The sequence below is a fragment of the Micrasema longulum genome, unplaced genomic scaffold (assembly GCF_059751315.1).
Source record: "Micrasema longulum isolate JH-2025_06_02 unplaced genomic scaffold, ASM5975131v1 h1tg000196l, whole genome shotgun sequence".
In the NCBI taxonomy this organism is placed as follows: domain Eukaryota; kingdom Metazoa; phylum Arthropoda; class Insecta; order Trichoptera; family Brachycentridae; genus Micrasema; species Micrasema longulum.
Window position 1 is genome coordinate 128,424 of NW_028277401.1, and position 20,406 is coordinate 148,829.

General features: G+C 33.5%; 1 protein-coding gene across 8 annotated transcripts in view; it reads left to right on the top strand.

Annotated features, from left to right (window-relative positions):
• The first annotated feature begins 233 nt into the window (after positions 1 to 233).
• The window catches only part of sm (heterogeneous nuclear ribonucleoprotein L), a 117,614-nt gene continuing 97,441 nt past the window's right edge, over positions 234 to 20,406 (top strand). For 6 of the 8 annotated variants that reach the window (XM_088243210.1, XM_088243212.1, XM_088243207.1 and 3 more), the window contains exons 1-2: positions 240 to 319; positions 17,920 to 18,016. In XM_088243210.1, coding sequence (XP_088099336.1) covers positions 312 to 319; positions 17,920 to 18,016 — 105 coding nt within the window. In that variant the 5' untranslated portion in view covers positions 240 to 311. Of the gene's footprint in view, positions 320 to 17,910; positions 18,017 to 20,406 lie in introns of all 8 variants that reach the window. The other 2 variants (XM_088243208.1, XM_088243206.1) reach the window with 1 other exon arrangement.

The following is a 20,406-nucleotide window of genomic DNA, read 5'->3' on the forward strand; positions in this document are numbered from 1 at the left end:
TTTTTATTTATATTTTGGATAAAAATACAACTTCAGAATATTCTGTATTTTGCTTGAGGTGACACGATGTTACATCTCCGCGTGTAAAGAAATTTTATAGCGCAGCCTTTTTAAATTTTGGGTACATGTTGTATATATTTTTGAATAAAAATTACTTTCTCATTAAATATTTTCAATGTTTTTATGACCTTTTCTTAAACATGTTTTGATATATTTTTTTTCTTTTTATTTCAGACGTGATTCACACCATCAGTGCCCCACATGGCCAGGTTCAGCGGATCGTGGTCTTCAAGAAAAATGGCGTCCAAGCCATGGTTGAATATCCTTTTCAATATACTAATCCAAAATTAATTTCACTCTTAAAATATATTCTGGTCTTCCGACTCACCGTTTATTTACTCGGTTTTTTAGGTCTTGTGTTGAGAAACGGGAGATTCTTAGGGGTGCCCAATAAAATAGTGACCGATACTTGCAAATTTCTCGTTTTTGAGAGAATGCGCAGATGGTTTGTAAATTAAATTTTTCAAATTGTCCAGTGTCTCTCGGTATGAACTGAACTAATGTTTTGAGCCATCCTTTCACATCAAGGGAAAGTAGTGTAACCCTTGATGTTGAAATTGTCAAACGTAGTACCGACCTACTAACAATCCTTTCACTGTTAAGCTAGGGTTTCCTAGGACAGCGGTGCCCGTATCTTAACGGCCGTAGTGAACGGTAATGCGGTGGACAGCCGTCGTAACTGTAACTAGAGAGTGGTTTTATTTTTTAACGGCTTTATCAACACCGTTTTCCTAGGAAACCATTTTTTAGGCACCGTTACGACGGCTGTCCACCGCATCACCGTTCACTACGGCCGTTAAGATACGGGCACCGCTGTCCTAGGAAACCCTAGCTTAACTTGATGAAATTGATGTAGTCAATTACCTTTAAATAAGCGGTGCTACATGCATTATTGTGGGATTTATCTTTTGGTGACTTTTACGAAAGGCGTCGGAGTTAGGAAATTTTAAAACAACGAAAACTCTAACGTTGTTAAATTTATTTATTTATTTATTAATATACACGGCACGTAGTGCCTTTTACTTAACAAAAAATATATATTGTATGGAAATAAACACTTCAATGCAGTAGATAAATGAAGAAAAAAAGCATAAAAAGTTTAAATGTACATTTATTAGCTCCACGTCTAGTATTTAGTAAACATGGATAAAATACTCGTAAAATAGGAAATATTTCATTAGTTACGTAAACCTTGACGAAGAAGCTTGTTTGCTTTGAAACCGGTCGGTAGCAAAAAAAATTGTGGTTAAAAACAAAGTTGTTTTATTTATTTTATTAGAAATCTCCTTTGAAGGAGTACTGAGATGCTTGAGAAAAACTTTGAAAAAAGAATTGTGAGATTTCTAATAAATTATGCTTCACTTACTCAATGGAGAATGCTGAATTTGCGGTGTCAAGTGGTATAGTTGAAATCTGTTTTTGCAAGATTTAGAGACGGTTTTGAATTACGCTATTATTTAGATAGGTATGTTTTTATGTAATGTTTATTTTGGCATTAACACTTTGAGCACCGACCGAATACACATAGAATTTACCCTGTGCCCGGCCCATTTTTGTGAAATTTCATGCTTTGTGAAGGGGTTTTTAAAAGTGTCGTAATTATGAAAATACTAAGTTAAATCAATTAAAACTTCCGAAATTTATTTAAAATAATTAAGTAAGTAATTTTTGTATGACGGTTTTGCCAACATTGGCCTTTATTCAGAGCCACATTGCGCATTGCAATGTTCGCACATATACAGGGCCTCACCCCTTTTTTTGTGCTTTGTATTCCGGAGCCGTGTAAACACGTGATTGTAATAGCCACGCGTTGTGTCCCGGTCCCGTGTTTTCACGTGGTTTACCAGCAGCGAAAAGATACTAATAAAAGTCTCTAGATGTCAATAAAATACACTTTTTTAGACAGCTGGGAAACCACGTGAAAACACGGGACCGAGATACAATGCATGGTTATATAATCACGTGTTTACACGGCTCCGGGATACAAAGTGTTAATAACTAATTTTTCGTTTTTGGTGGAGATTTAATTTAATTCCCCTTATTTACTATTATAAATTCTGGCAATATTATTTAAATATTAAATGTGATATAATACTAGGAGGGTAATAACCTTTGATGCCTCACTCAAGTTATTTCGATAGTCGTCTATAATGTATTGTGCTTATATTTATATCCACCCTGTCATAAATTCTGGACTTAACGATTGGAGTCCAAAATAGATCATTCTAATTGTGACGTCAGACCGGCGATATCTGTGACGTCATTGCTAAAATCTCACACTCATTGTATCCAACATTCAGACGTCTATGGGTTTAAGTAAAAATATTTTTGTAGTCGAAAGGAAATATTGAAAGAATGTTAAATGGCGGAATTATTGCCACTAGCCGTTTGACCAAAAACAAATAAAAATCACAGTAATGAAAATAAATAAACAATTTTTAAAAAATAATGAAAAAACAAAGTAAAAAAAATAATTAGAAAATACAATCCCGGTCACTGGTAAAAATTTATAATTAAAAGTGGAATAAAACTAAATGCGTATTTTTATTATTATTATTAAAATGCAGTTTCACCGAGAAATGTCTGTAAAAAAACTCAATCTATTAAAATAAAAACAGTAAAAAATAATTTCTGGAAAGCTGTGAAAAACTCCAGGAGTAGCAGTGAAAGCGGAGGCATGACAGTTGTTAAAGATAAGGATGGAAAAATGGTGACTAGTGAGAGTGGAATAAAAGAGAGATGGAAGGAATACTTTGAGGAAGTTTATGAATCGCACACTGGTAACTCGGGCGGTGCCGATGTATCGACATTATCCGAGGTGTGTTTGAACGCAAATGATGAGGTAAGTCAGATTAGTATGAAAGAAATTATCAGTGTTGTCAAATGTATGCGGAATGGTAAAGCGCAAGGGTATGACTGTATTGCAGCAGAGTTTATTAAGTCGGGTGGCAAATTAATTCTCACATGGCTACATAAACTTTTTAACTTGTGTCTCAAGGAGGAAAGGACTCCACCTGATTGGAGGAGGGCAGTTGTTATGCCGTTATACAAGGGAAAGGGTTCTAAGGTGGAGTGTGGGAATTACAGAGCTATCAGTCTTCTGAGCGCTGTCGGCAAAATGTATGGAAGAATACTGATAGAAAGAGTAAGAAACGTGACCAAAGAGAAAGTATGGGATGTACAGAGTGGATTTATGAATGGTAGAGGATGTATGGATCAAATATTTGCATTACGCAATATGACAGAAAAGTTTTTGGCGAAAAACCAGAAGCTTTTTTGCGCTTTTGTTGATTTGCAAAAAGCATTTGATCGAGTTGATAGGAAAAAATTATGGATGGTTCTATCGGAGTATGGAGTGAGTGACAACCTTGTCCGCGCTATTGCTTCTTTGTACAAAGATAGTGTAGCGTGTGTAAGGGTAAATGGGTCATTAACTTCCTGGTTTGACATCCCTAAAGGAGTCAAACAGGGATGTGTAATGTCACCGTGGTTATTCAACATATACATGGATAAATGTATGAAAGAATTGAAAAGTATGGATGTGGGAGCGAAAATGAGTAATCTAACTGTCAGTTGCCTTCTGTACGCCGATGACGCAGTCCTCCTAGCTGACAGCGAAGAGGAACTGCAATCCTTGGTTACAAAGGTTTACGAAGTGTGCAAGGAGAGTGATTTGCTAATGAATGTGCAAAAGTCGAACGTCATGGTCTTTGAAAGAAATGTAACTATGACTGAATGTAAGATTGTAGTAAATGGAGATAGTTTGAAACAGGTCGAAGAATTTGTATATCTGGGTAGTATGTTTACTAGAGATGGAAATATGGACAAGGATATTGAAAGGAGGGTTAGTGCCGGTAACAGAGTTAATGGTGCCTTAAAGTCTGTCGTAGCAAATAAGTGTCTATCGCAAGAGGCTAAATTAGCAGTTCATAATGGAGTTCTGGTACCAACCCTAATGTATGGAAGCGAAGCATGGAGTTGGAAAAAAAGGGACGAAAGTAGACTGAATGCTGTTGAAATGCGATCCCTCAGGCGAATGTGCGGAAAAACAATGTATGATAGGTGCCCTAATGTCGAAATTAGAGCAGAATGCAAGGCTGAGTTAAGCATTATCGACAAAATTAAGAAAGGTCTTTTGCGATGGTTCGGTCATGTGGAGCGAATGAATGATGAAAGAACGGCTAAAAAGATTTATGATGCGAATGTGTCTGGTTGTAGAAGTCGAGGAAGGCCGAGAAAGACATGGCATGATCAAGTACAACAAATTCTTGAAAGTGGTCATGTGAAAAGTCGGAATAATCGACGTGCGTGCATGAGAAGATGTATGAATGTGAAGGAAGCAAAGGAAGTGTGCCAGGACAGAGTGGTGTGGCGTTCTATCCTCTCTGCCTACCCCTCCGGGGAAATGGCGTGATGGTTAGTTAGTTAGTTAGTTAGTTAAAAAATAATTAAAACAGTAGAAACAGAAACATTATGTTGTATTCCAATTCAAGACAGGGCTCATGGCCTCATAGAGTTTGGGATACGTTATTTTAAAAGTCTGCTACACTAGCCACGGGGCCACAACCCGACCCAAGTGTTTCCATCAACGAGAATAACAGTGTCTATTTATAAAGCTTATTATTTTCATATTTTCTGTTAGAGGATTAAGGTCATTTATATACAGTAATAAAAGAAAAAAATTGGTCCCAAAACGCTAATCGTAATCGGTAATCTATAATGGTCCACATCCAATCCACAACCTACGCTGTATTCTACAGGAGAACAAGGAACTTAATAGCTCCTTGGCTGTGTGCTTTGTAGATAACGAAAAAGCGTTTGATAGTCCGCACAGACCCATGCTCTGGAAAATACTAGAAAAACTAGTCGAACTTTTCAAAGCCCTTCACTCAAATAGCGAATGCCGAATCAGAATCAAGGATGTTGTGACAGATCGGTTTGAGGTCACCACCGGAGTTCGTCAAGGTTGCGTCCTTGCACCGTTCCTTTTTATAATCCTCATGGATTTCATCTTAATTCTACTAGATCGAAGAATAACCATCTCCTCCTCTCGAAAACTCTGCGACCTAGAGTATGCCGATGGCGCGATTATAATTAACGATTCAGTCACGGATCTTCAGGCCACTGTAGATAGCTTAAATAGGTACACCGCATTTAAAAATCAGTATAAAAGCTGTCTGGAGATCGGATATTTACTTAGTGAAAACCAAATGCCGCCTATATAACGCCTGCATAACACCTATTTTTCTCTACGGATGCGAATCGTGGAACCTCACTAGGGCTCCAAACAGCAAAATTCTGAGTTTTGAGAATAGGTGTCTCAGAAGAATCTTAGAAGAAATTAGAGCAGAATGCAAGGCTGAGTTAAGCATTATCGACAAAATTAAGAAAGGTCTTTTGCGATGGTTCGGTCATGTGGAGCGAATGAATGATGAAAGAACGGCTAAAAAGATTTATGATGCGAATGTGTCTGGTTGTAGAAGTCGAGGAAGGCCGAGAAAGACATGGCATGATCAAGTACAACAAATTCTTGAAAGTGGTCATGTGAAAAGTCGGAATAATCGACGTGCGTGCATGAGAAGATGTATGAATGTGAAGGAAGCAAAGGAAGTGTGCCAGGACAGAGTGGTGTGGCGTTCTATCCTCTCTGCCTACCCCTCTGGGGAAATGGCGTGATGGTTAGTTAGTTAGTTAGTTAGTTAGAAGAATCTTGGGTGTGCGGTGGTGTTACTTTGTGAGGAATGAAGTAATAAGAGAACGGACGCAGAAAACTCCGGTGACAACTGTCATCAAGCGGAGGCGATACGGTTGGCTATGTGCTGCGAATGCCTCCTGAGAGCCTTAACCACGCTTGCCTACTTTACAAGGCATCAGGTTCTCGACGTCCCGGACGTCCGCTGCGTCGGCATTTCGTGTCAGAACTGCGGGGCGCGAACCTGACTTAGGAGGATGCACAGGAGCTGGCAGCCGACAGAAATGCTTGGAGGATCTTTGTGTACACCATATGCTTCAACTAGGGAGCGGACATGGAATAATGAAATGAAGTAATGGTTTGACACCTGATAAACATCGGCAGAATCGTGAATGTTATTGTCTTAAGTGGGCACTTAAACCAGCCACCGGCAGGTCATAAGCCCCGTAAATGCCTAGACTTTCATATTACCTTCTCGAAAATGTTTTCCCTCTGGGTTGCAACAAATTTAAAACAGTTAAATCACTCATTTTCACTGCCATTCTTAAATCTTTCGGTTCTTTCATACATTTGTCGTTGATCGTTAATTTGAATATAGAATTTCTCGAGACTTTGTCCTTTATATTTCCGAGTTCCGGTTCTAATGGATACAATAATTTAGGCAATTTTCCGGAATTATGATATCCGACTGTCCGCCTTATGATTGGCCCTAATGTACGCACGGGGCATGTTGAGCATTTCGCGAGCCCCGATCTCTATTCCGATGGGCCAATTAAGAGGCGTTCGACCGTTTAAAATTAGAACATTTTGAAAAATTATGACGCCAGACGTCGCGCCATTATGAATAATTTAAAAATAAAATTCTCTTTAAAATAATAAAATGTACCTTTATATTCATTACCAAATAATTAGTATTATGTGTTGTGTGTTAACATAATTTGTGTCTGTTTTGAATGAACACCAAAAGTAAAATAAACTGGTTATTTACGTCATCTGAAAGAAACATATCTGCTCTAAAAGATATTGTGTTTGCTTTTTTTAATTTATTTTTTATTTAATGGGGATATCAACATGTAACAAAAATATAACAAATAAAATATACAGAGAATAAAACCAATGACAGATATTCACAGAAATACATTAAATACACGTACAATACATACTAGTGTGTTTGTGTGAGTGTAAGTGAGTGAGAGGGTGGGTGAGTGGGTGTTATATTGGAATGAGGGTGGAGATGTGTGTAAATATTGCACAAGTGTCAAGTGTCGAAAATATAAATACATATAAAATATTAAGAATTAGAGATAAAATAAAATAAAATAAAATAAGATAAAATAAGACTTTATTATTGAACTATTATGTACTTTATTATGTAGGAGTCACCCGGAAACTAATTCTCAGTGTCGGCACTTATTAAGGACAATGCAGAAATTAAAACATCTTTATTTTTACAACTCGGTTACTATTTATCGGCCTCGTGGTGTAATGATGTCAGCATGTTTCTACCATCCGAGAGTTCTCGGGCTCGATTCCCGACATAGTTAATATGAAATATTTATTTAAAAGGATTTTACACTAGAATATTTCATAGTCCCTGGACTAGTACCTAATGCGCAAGACTGATCATCTTACTAATATTGGTGTTTTTTGTTGATATTTCTTGGTAAAACTCCATAGTTAATGATTTTGATAAAATTATAAATAAACTTATCAATAAAAAATTTTAATTTTATTTTTTACTTTTTTGTTGTTTTGACCAACGAGCGCTTTCGTCTAAGTAGGCATCTTCGAGACTGGTAAATTGTTTACAACGTTTACAGCTTTTATACCATTTCTAACATATTTTGGAGATAAGAAGATCAAATAAGTATTTTAACAGGGGACAGAAAACATTAATATTTACAACTAGTTTGCCAAACAGTTATTTTTTTAATGCTCAATCCCAATTTCGATCCAATAACTCCCAAAAATAACTCTTAAAATGATAAAAGATACTGACTTGATAATGTCGCCACTTTGCTAATTAAATTGTCGATATGAATTGTCCATGTCAATTGTCTGTCTATTGTTAGTCCTAAGTATTAAACATGTTTTATTTCAGTTAGTCGTTCAATATTTATGTAAGCATCTATTTTATCCTTTCTGCCTACCCCCACGGAAACGGCGTGATGGTTTATTTGTTAAAAATCGAGGAGTTTATTCAGCCCTGACACGGAAAATATTTTTATGTATTTCACTATTTTAATTTCAAGATTATTTACTTTGTGAATTTAAACCGGTTGCCATCGGCTATTAGTTGCCTGTCAGTTTGTTCGCATATCCGGTTCCCGGCCGGATATGACCCGCGCACACACGGCCCGGCCTGCGCCGGACGACGCGGCGCGGTGCACAGCGCCGCGACGCCCCCCGGAAGCGCCTTCCCGAAAGGCCGCACTAAAACCGGACGTCCGGGGGTCTTTGTCCTGGCGAAATTGTGTACAGGCGACGTTTTAAAATTGTCGTTTTCGAACGAAAGCATCACCGTTGAAGGCACGTAGCGAAAATACATCAAAAGCAAAAATTATGTGCAAAAAGTTTACTGTGCCTTTTGTCAATTACATTTATTTGTACCACGACATAGGAATGTTTTATAAAAATCAATCTGACCAAAGCGTTAGTTAACCTAGCCGGACCGAAGGGGGGGATTCGAATCCCCCATAGACTGATTTTAATTCGAAAACTCAAATATTATTGAAGCTATTTACCGTATATTTTTTATAATCGTGAAATTGATAGAAATAATCATTTTCCTGTTTTTGTTTTTAAATTTTAAAATAGTGTTTTTTTTTTTTTAAATATCAAATCAAAAAAAGACGTTAATTATCCAAGGGCCAATTTTACTTTATGAACATAAGCATTCGGCATTCGGCAAACTAACAAAAAATAATAAAATACACGAATGAGTAAAATATGTGTACGCGAAAACATGAATAAATTATTGCACGGTCATAAACACTTCCAACGTTTTATTCTCCTCTGGGGTCGTTTGGTCCCCCCGTTCGGATCATGTGTAATTTTTGGATGCTAAGTGAGGGAAAGGTTAACGAACTAACGAACCCCTAAATGTGTTGACTTAATAGAAAAACACAAACTTAATTACCCTTTTTTTTTCTATTTTATTTTAATAGCATAATTATACATTTTTAAGATTTAAACAAAATTTCACTTGTTATATTTTTACTAAAACTAAAATCCCACCAAGCCACTTTCTGTAGCTTGTTGGTGAAGATTATATTTATACTAACTTAATAATATTATTTACATTTATAAAAAAAAATGAATAACAGATAAAAATTAACAGCCGGAAAGATCAGAATAAACATGTTTATACAAATAATAATATATAAATTTATTTTTTAAATACAAGAAAATATATGAAAAAATAAAATATTTACACCTAAGCTACTATTTATATATAAACTCTTGATCGAATAGCCACTCTCTTATTTTGCTCTTGTTACAATGTGAGTTAAATTTAAGTTCTCTTAATAAATTAAAAATTCTAGGTACTAAATATTTGAGAGTTCTATTTCCATATTTATTACATACTTTTGGTACTACCAAGCCATCATTAGACGTGAAGCGTGTATTATGGTTATGTTTGAGAGGAAACTTGAATGTATTACTATTAAATTGTTCCAAAATGATGCAAAGCCACAGTAGTCCTCGAACAGGCAGAGTTTTGATTGTTTTGTACAGGAGATCATTATTACTTCTTTGTTCGATTTAAAAAATCACTAAGATAGACCAGATCTTGTCTTGAAGTAGTAATTTTTTTTTGGCCTAGCTTTAATTTTATTTGATTAGTGCCTATATTTATTGTAAGAAATTGTATTCACCATTGTTAGAATGGCCTGCATAAGTCCGTCAATTAATTAATAAATAAATAAATTAATTAATTAACATTTGGTCAAAGGTGCAATAATTATTTTTCTGCCAAATTGTTTAATATGCTACCCCGTACAATTATGTTAATGGATTTAAAAAAATCTTCAAAAAAACAAATCAATCTCTCTCTGAAGCAAATTAGCAGAGAAGAAATATTTTAAAGAGTTTAAATCGATGTATGTAAATTAAATTTTGAACACTGCGCTGTGTACAGTCCTCCCTAGAACAAGTTTCCCTTGCGAGACGGACTCTTAAATATTTTTTTTATTTAATAAAATCTTATGGTGGAAATAAAAACAATAGTATGCTTTAACTTGGGAGCTGACAATAATAAATAAATTCTGTCTCTTTCCCGAGGATTTAGCGAGGGGTTGGTAAATTTACAAAATTAGATTGAAATTAGTAAATTTCACCGTAATTTATGCCAAGTATCCACTAATAGACCTTACCACCCCTAAGCACGCTATTAATCACCCTACATTGCTTTTTAAGTGGGTTTCGCGCACATCCTTTTGAACGTGGAGAACTCTCTTTTGAAAGGGTTTTATAGCCAAAATTATACGGGGTTAGTCAAATTTACAACTTATATACAGATGTTAAAACCATAACCATTTGATTAAATTAAGGGACAGGAGAACTATTAATAATTTATTAGTTCTATTTAAAATCGTTAATTCAGTATTCTGGACAGCCCTGAAATTTTGGCCCTCAATGCTACTTTAAATAAAGTACCAGTAAGAGTGACTGGGTAGTTCAACTTTATCACTGCAACAGTCATATCTCAATATATTCTAGCAATTCAGTACTGAATCGTCTACATGCGCTGGGTAATAAACATGCGGATTTAGGTGACATATTTTTATTGAAATTTCCAGCTTATAAACAATTACTTGTAAAACATTTTAGTGTGGAATCAATATTTTAATTATGTTCTTTCTAAGTAAGCATTGAAAAAGTTGTTACTGTATATACTCCACTGTAAATAATGTAATGTAAAAGGTACTTGTACCGTTAATTCTTGAAAAAATAAATAAATAAAATAATCAATCAAAGATTTTTAAACTTAAACTTTATTGATTTTTATTTTTTTATATTTTTTTTAATTTTTCTTAATTTTGTCTTAATTTATTTTTCAACAAATTTTCTATTTCTTTTTTACATTTTTAAAATTTTTATTATTCTCAGATTATTTTTATGTTTTAAAGAAACTAAACTTAAGACTGTTATTTTTACATTGTTGTTTTTGGCATACATTTTTCATGTTTTGTTGCTAAGAAAAGCGTGCAGTTTACAATTTCAATTCAACGTTATTAGTTAAAAGAACAGTCATTCAATAATTATGTTTTATTGATATTCCCATTGTCCATTCGTAGGCATTAAAATTTTGCTAAAAACGTACTGGAGAAATTCAATATTTACAATCAAAATATTTTTCCTTAAAAATTAAAAACTGTAATGCCGTAAAAAAGGTTTGAACTTAACTAAATTAACTTTTGATTTTATTTAACTACACAATAATTTACCTAGAATTAATGAAAAAAAAAATAGTTTAAATTTAAAAAAGCGTAATCTGTCGGTCAAAAAGTAATTATATTTTACTTATATAAATCTTTAAAGTATGTTTTTTTTACCAGAAATACCTTAGAAGTCAATTCTAGTTATCTTATGTTTATATAATTACTTTATTTTTTTAATGGCGCGATTTTGAAATATTGGCTTTTAAAATGACAAAATCGCACGATTTCCGCACATTTTATCAGAATACACCCGTAATCCTTTAAGCCCGACGAGGCTAGTGGATTAAAAAAAATATCGTACTAGTCTGTTTCTGAGTCTGTTTGTTTCCATAAAACTTATGGGTTTAATGACGATTTATAATTTAAGATATGTTTTAAAACATCACCATCGCCTAATGCATCTTTTTCTTTGGATGTTTTGACAGATGACGGTATTCCGACTGCTCGACTGTCGGCCGCCAACTTTTAAACAACGAGCAAACTGTCACAACACGTGAATTATACATTTCTTGACACGTGCACTTTAGGCGAGTTTGTTCCGATCGTTTATTCACGGCGCACAGTGTTTCGTTTCATACAAGCTAGACGTTCAAAATTGCGAAAGGTCTCTTTGATGTGAAAGATGTATTTCATGCGACGATGAAAAATTGAGTTTTATATAATTATTTTGGGAAAAATAAAATCTCAAGAAATTCAAATGTACGTAGTGTTATAAAATCGTAACATATTTGATTTTTTGTCAACTTAGGTATTATCATTCATAAGCATTTAGGGTGACACGATCAGGTTAAAGAAGTTGGTCGTAAACTTTATAGCAGTTTGCACTCTCTTAAAAAAATACAGAATTTCTTGCCAATTGATGTTAAGCAAACATTAGTCCAGAGCTTACTTCTTCCACTCCTTGACTATGCGGATGTATGTTATCCAGATGCTAACTCTGAATTACTTGATAAGTTAGAACGATTGCAGAATATTTGCATTCGTTATATCTTTGATTTTCGCAAATTTGACCACATAACCGAGTATCGCACGCAACTACACTGGCTCAGTATCAGGCATAGAAGAAACATTCACATTCTATCACTTCTTCACAATATTTTAAATAATCCCACTTCGCCTGTTTATCTGAGAGAGCTCATCCAACCTCTTTCACAACACGGACTATTTCTTCGTTCTAGTAACGCGAGAACCCTCTTAATACCCTGTCATCGCTCTAATTTTCTTGCCCCCTCTTTCACATTAGTAGCCGCTCGATTGTGGAATAATCTACCTACTAATGTTAGAGACGCCCCTTCTTTATTTATATTTAAGTCAAGATTAAAATGTCACTATCTAAATATTTAAATAGTTCCTTTATCCTTCGTATTTCCTTCCTATTGCCTCTCCTCTCTTCATACTATCGTGTTAATTTTTAATTCTTAAATTAATCTTTCTATAAAATTGTAAAATGCAATATGTCCATGTATTTATAATTTTCTCAAACTGAACGGTTTGGGTAGGTAGGAAGAAATTGCCTTAAGGCAATATGCCCGCCCTTATATGTATATATATTGTATATGTATATTAAGTGTCAAATAATAAATAATAAATAATAATAATATTTATTCATCATCATCAATACCTTTCCGCACCTGATGGTGCATATGGCACTTCATTTGTACACCAATCGCAGCCTGTTTTGATCATTTCTGTCACATGAAGGCCTATGAAATATTCTGGTTTGAAAACACTCTTTTACATAAATATTTCATATCAACCATGCCGGGAACCGAACCCGAGACCTCTCGCATGATAGGCAATCGCGCTGACCACGAGGTCGTATCCATTCGTTATTTATTCATAACATTATTACACACTGCCCCAAAAGTATCTTGCTTCGAAAAACTATAACATGTAAAAAAAAATCTCTTGCCTGAAAAGCATCTACGCAGTGTCTCAAAATAATCTAATAAACATGATGCAAGGTTTTGCAAGAAAAAAACGAAAATCAATTGAATTGAGCAATAGTTGCTGTGTAGCACACAAATTTTAAAAAAATACGGTTTTTGAAGTTTTTGAGAAGAACTCTCGAGAAGGGAAAAAACAAAAAAAAATCGGTCCTAAAATGACCGAATGTGTTATTTTTTGCAGGAGAACCTACGTCGTTTCAAAACAAAATATGAGAAAAAAAAAACTATTGAACATACTTTAAAAAAATTTAAAAATATTTTTTTTATTTTTTTTTTTATTTATTAATAAAACATATAAGACATGAATATCATGATATTATATTCCCAGGAGTTGTACGAGAAAACTCATTTGGGACGGTACATAAAAAAAATAGTACATTTCTTGTAACAATACATAGTATACATTTAAACAATAAAAATTTTAACAAATTTTAACAATCTATGAACTTAATATTAAAAAAGGAAAGAAAACATTTAAACAATCTGTGAACTTAATATTAAAGAAGAAAATAAAAACATTCAAACAATCTGTGAACTTAATATTAAAAAAGAAAGGAAAAACATTTAAACATTCTGTGAAATTAATATTAAAAAAGAAAATAAAAACATTTAAACATTCTGTGAACTTAATATTAAAAAAAGAAAAGAAAAACATTTAAACCTAAAACACAATATATAGACTATTCACAGAAACTGAGCTAAAAACTATCACTTTCAAAAAGATTCAAGAAATAGGTCTTCATTTCTGGTCTATATATATATATTTGGACCCCTGTATTTAGTAGCCTTACGTGTCATGTACAAGGCTAAGGTACTCGGATTTTTTTTTGTTTGTCTTGGAAATGGGATGTTCGATCACTGATTTTGATTAATTACCTTTATGAGTCCAATCACCATTGTTGCAAAGTCCAAGAACAATGGCGCGTGATAACTACTTTTAACGACAGTGTGGATATCTGTTGAGGATATTCCATCTTTCCTGCATTCTGCTTTAAGATTATGGCGTTGTAAACTAAAAATTAGGCACTGAAATAACAGATGTTCGATACTCTGTGAAGAAATATTATCACATGGACAATAGCCATCACATAACATACTTTTCAAAGTAATCTCCATTTTTTATGAGCAAAAATATACACTTAAAACTTAAAATTCAACCTTGACCGTAGCGCTACAATTAGCGAATCAATGCAACTGAGTAATAACAAATGAATATACATATATACTTTGAGATGTAATCATTAGTAAACGAATGAATAAGTCAGACCAATTAAGCGTGCACTTGTCAAGCTGATTATCCTAGAATACTTCCATGATTTTTTACTAAAAACAGTAAATTTGTTAAAACTTAACGATAGAAGAAAAATTATAGACCTTTTCAATTTATTCAAAATTGTAAATTCAATATGGGTGCCTGGAAGAATGACTAGACAGGTGCCACCGTTATGTAGCAACAATTCACGAACAGTGTATACTTGTAATGCCGTATTAAATAGACTACATGAACTCGGCAATAGTTATTCCCACGTATCTGATATATTTAGTGTAGGGTATTGTTCGTATAGAACAAACCTTTTGAACTTTTTCAACGATGGTGAATGGTAATTATATTTATTTATTCATGCATTTCATAATATATATATATATATACAGTTTTTTGTTCTCTTTGCCCAGCTGTATGAAATATTACTTATGATTTTCTTGTTGTATTTCTGTAGAATGATTTATTATTTAAACTTTCTACTGAATATGCTGTATATTTTTTTAAATATAAAGCTTGTATAATTTTTAGGTTTAATTTTTTTTTTCATAAATCTTGGGTATGAGGAAATTTATGTTTTTTAAAATAAAAAATTAAAAAATTAAGCTAAATATGTAGTATTATAAATGTTTGTAAAAGGCAGATTTGCCGTTTATTTATTTATTTATTAACGGACATTGTCCATGTATACAATTTATAAGGTTTAAATATTACAATAAAATAATAGTTTAAAACATTAAAAAAAAAAAAAAGAAAAGCATTGACAAACATAAGGGACATCGAGACAAGATCTGGACTATTTATTTAGTGCTCGTTTAAATCGTTGTAAACTTAAACCAAAAAAGTCCAGATCTTGTCTTGAGTTAACAATACGACAAAGACGGGTCATAGGAGAATTAAGGCCATAGTTTGTTCTATGCTGATCGAAGAACAGTACTTCATTGTTTCTCAATCTACGAGTCGGAATATTGAATTCTACTTGTCCCAGTAATGATGGAACATCGATAATACCATTAGTATGCCGAACATATATATGGAGTCAATATTAATTAGATGTTTATGTTAATAAAATAAAAATAAATAAAATGACGTAATTGTTCAGAACTGTGTGAATTGTAGTTTGTATGAAGCGAAACAGTGTGCGACGTCTGAATTATTGGGGGTTTTACGAGATTGTTCCCAGGATTTAGAAAAATTCAACCCTTCAAATTGACGTAGAAAATTCCGTGTTCTGAGGTTTGTTAGCGCAGTGTCTTTGGAATGAACTGAATAAATATTTTCGTAAAATCTTTTCCCATCAAAGACAAGTAAAGCTTCTTTTCAAACCACTGGTCGCTAAAAATAAAAAAAAACCTACTGACGGGTTTATTCAATTAATCCTTATGGATTGGAATGTAAATAATGATTAGTTGATAATACACGGTCTTTCAAGGCCAGACCGCAAGATTTCAGAGAAACATTTCTCATTTTAAAAATTCTTTTCTATAATTTAAAAATGGAATTAATTTTAAATTTTTTGGCCTAGCATCCCCTCCACAAACCTCTACCCTTCCATAGCAAAAAAAAATTGACATCTAAAACGTATTCGACCAACGAAGCGATACGCACCGGCCGCGAACAAGTGAAGCGGCTGGGTAGGGAAGGAGGGGGGGGGGGTTCGTGTAAGAGATGCTATTTCGAGAAATTAAGGATTCACTCCATTTTCAGATTGTAAAAAAAAGAATCATTTATTGAAAAAAAGGCTGTTGAAAAAATTTTAGGGTTAAAAAAAAGCAATGCAATCAGCTGTGGTACTCAGGTCGAGAATTGCAAGCGCAAACCGAAACCGTCCGTTACACGTTTGTTGTTAAGCTAATCACCCAAAAATTTTGGACGCTTTTTTCCGTGCAATGGATTCTAAGCGGTAAGCTATATGTTATTGTTAAATCATTATTATATGTTATTGTTTAATCGGGTTGTGGTCCTGTGGCTAGTGTCTCGGACTCACGGACCAAATGTCCGTGGTTCGATTCTCTCTCTACCACAACTCGATTCCATTTTCCAATAGTGAGTTATTTACAACTCGTTGAAAATGGCCCTCAAAATTAAATATTTGGGTAAATCATAAGAACGCAAATATTTCTTTTTTATTAATTAAAAAAATAAATAAGATATGATAAATGGAAATTTAAAATTTACGCAGTTTTCCCACTTTGCATGGAATGTCCCAAACGCAAAAATAAGTTTTTTTTCTAAAATAATATGTTGGGTACTGTTTGTCGGCCTCGTGGTGCAATGATCAGCGCGTTTACCTGCCATGTAAGAGGTCTCGAGCTCGATTCCTGACATGGTTAATACGAAATACTGATTTAAAAAGGGTGTTTTTACAATGGAACATTTCATAGTCCTTGGCCTGGTACCTGAAACGCAAGACTGATCATCTTTCCTTCATGTAACAAAAATGATCAGGATGCGCTGAAATTGGTGTGCCAATGCAGTGCCGTATGCACCATTAGGTGCGGAAAGAAAAATATGATAACTGTTAATATTTGTTTATTTACATTAGATTTTCTGTCAGTTGCCTTCTGTACGCCGATGACGCAGTCCTCCTAGCTGACAGCGAAGAGGAACTGCAATCCTTGGTTACAAAGGTTTACGAAGTGTGCAAGGAGAGTGATTTGCTAATGAATGTGCAAAAGTCGAACGTCATGGTCTTTGAAAGAAATGTAACTATGACTGAATGTAAGATTGTAGTAAATGGAGATAGTTTGAAACAGGTCGAAGAATTTGTATATCTGGGTAGTATGTTTACTAGAGATGGAAATATGGACAAGGATATTGAAAGGAGGGTTAGTGCCGGTAACAGAGTTAATGGTGCCTTAAAGTCTGTCGTAGCAAATAAGTGTCTATCGCAAGAGGCTAAATTAGCAGTTCATAATGGAGTTCTGGTACCAACCCTAATGTATGGAAGCGAAGCATGGAGTTGGAAAAAAAGGGACGAAAGTAGACTGAATGCTGTTGAAATGCGATCCCTCAGGCGAATGTGCGGAAAAACAATGTATGATAGGTGCCCTAATGTCGAAATTAGAGCAGAATGCAAGGCTGAGTTAAGCATTATCGACAAAATTAAGAAAGGTCTTTTGCGATGGTTCGGTCATGTGGAGCGAATGAATGATGAAAGAACGGCTAAAAAGATTTATGATGCGAATGTGTCTGGTTGTAGAAGTCGAGGAAGGCCGAGAAAGACATGGCATGATCAAGTACAACAAATTCTTGAAAGTGGTCATGTGAAAAGTCGGAATAATCGACGTGCGTGCATGAGAAGATGTATGAATGTGAAGGAAGCAAAGGAAGTGTGCCAGGACAGAGTGGTGTGGCGTTCTATCCTCTCTGCCTACCCCTCCGGGGAAATGGCGTGATGGTTAGTTAGTTAGTTAGTTTAGATTTTTTTAATGAAATTTTGAAACTTCGAAAAATCTATTTCAAATTGTTTTAGCGGGTCATGTTAAATTTTCCTTAACTCAGTATATGCACGTTCGAGAGCTTGGAGTCAGCAACCAGAGCCAAGGAGGCTTTACACGGCGCGGACATTTATTCCGGATGCTGCACACTCAAGATAGAATATGCCAAGGTAAGATAAACATTTATTTATACGCTATTCTATACATGAAATTTACTACATATAGAACGGCTCTTCTCCTGTATTTCATTGGTAATAGTTCTAGGTAACTATTTGTTACTATTGTTAAACATTGTTTAAACTTCTTTAATATCTGATGTTTTTTGATAATATTTTTTGATAAAACTCCATAGTTAATGATTATGATAAAATTATAAATAAACTTATCAATGAAACTTCTTGGTTTAGTTTCACTTTTTATTATTTTGACCAACGAGCGCTTTCGCCTAAGTAGGCATCTTCAACACTGGTGAATTGTTTACAACATTTTTTTATTTTTATTTATTTTCTTTTATTCCGGAAACGTACAGTACAGTTACAAAGTTTAATATTTTACACAATATACCTGTATGCAGAGACATACCTTAAGGTGAGGAGAGTACATTCTATTGTCTTCACCTTCGGGTTATTCTCTGCATTTGAAATTAGAATGTACTTTCCTCACCTTAAGTTTTGCCTCTGCATACGGGTATTAATTCTAATGGACCAGTGAAGTTTCCATATTATAAAGCAATTATATGTTAGGTTAATTATGAAAGTATAAAAAAGAGAAGGAAAAAGAAAAACATAAATGAAAGTTGTTTAAAAATTTAAATTTAAGTGAAAAAAGGATATTTTAAAGTTTGTAGTTTGTAGTGAGTATTTACAAATGGAAATAATTTTAAAAATGAAGAAAATTTGTAAGAGTAATTAAAAATTAAGAATGGAAATAAAGAATGAAAAACATGCTCAGATGTAAAAATAAAATAAAATAGTAATAACATTTTAAAAAAAAAGGAAAAACATAAATATACACATATTTATTTTAAGGGATTCAAAGAAACGATGAGAAGAATCTTTAAGTGAAATATAAGACAATAAATTTAGGTCAATTCAAAAAACATCTTCAAAATTAATGACACATTGTAGTAAGAGCAGCAATATATTGATTTTATTAACATATATAATATAAGTAATTAAAAGTATAAGAACATGCCAATGCAGCAGAGAAAAAAGAAAAAAGAAAAAAATATACAGTTTTTATACTATTCCTAACATATTTTGGAGATAAGATCTAATAAGTATTTTAACATTTTTTAACATTTTTTTTTTGCACCACAACAGGCCAGGAGGCCTAATTACAGTGGTGAATTACACCACAGAGCACCCAGGCTTGAGAAAAATCACATTTTAATTTTTGTGTTCTCACCGGGAATCGAACCCGGAACCTTCCGTGCGTGAATCAAACGTCTTGACCACTACACCACGGAGGCCGCCAGCTTTTCAAAAACTCCCAAAAATGAACCGTTTAGCGAACTAGTTGTAAATATTTATGTTTCTGTTCCCTCTTAAAATACTTATTTGATCTTATCTCCAAAATATGTTAAGAATAGTATAAAAACTGTAAATGTTGTAAACAATTCACCAGTCTTGAAGATGCCTACTTAGGCGAAAGCGCTCGTTGGTCAAAATAATAAAAAGTAAAACTAAACCAAGAAGTTTTATTGAAAAGTTTATTTATAATTTTATCATAATCTTTCTTTATTAGTGTTTTTTTTCTTTTTTCGTTTCTTTTCTTGAATTAATTTATAAGTACGAAATATATCGCTTCATCATTTTTTTTACATCATTATATATTTTTATACATAAATATATATTATTTACCTAAGTATTAGTTTAAAATAATAATACATATACATATATATATTTTTTTCGTTTATTGTTATTCAAAATTGTTTTCTTAGTTTTCTTTTTTTAACTGGTTCAAAGCATTTCTAATACCAAATTATATTTTTTTTTATCGATAATTCTATAACTGGTAATATTTTATTATTTTATATAGTTTATCTTTTTTAGACTTTCTTAATTTGTTAATTAATAATATTTTTATAAATTCTCTGTTTTACTTATAATTATGCTTACATGTATGTATATTTAATTGTATTTGTAACTAATATGTAAAAGGCACTAAGTGCCGTTTATTTCAATAAAATAAAATTCTGAAATTCTAAATCGAGTGGAAGAATTTGTGTATCTGGGAAGTATGTTTAGAGATGGAAAGACTGAGAAAGATATTGAAAGAAGGCTGAGTGCCGGGAGCAGGATGAACGGTGCACTAAAATCTACTTTGGCAAACAAATGTTTATCGTAGGAGGCAAAACTAGCTGTTCACTATGGAGTTCTAGTGCCAACTCTAATGTACGTGACCGATGTATGGGATTGGAAAAATAATGATGAAAGTAGGTTAAATGCTGTCGAAATGCAATCTCTCAGGCGAATGTGTGGTAAAACGATGTATGACAGGTGCACAAATGTCGAGATCCGTGAACTGTGTAAGGCTGAGATATGCAATATCGACAGAA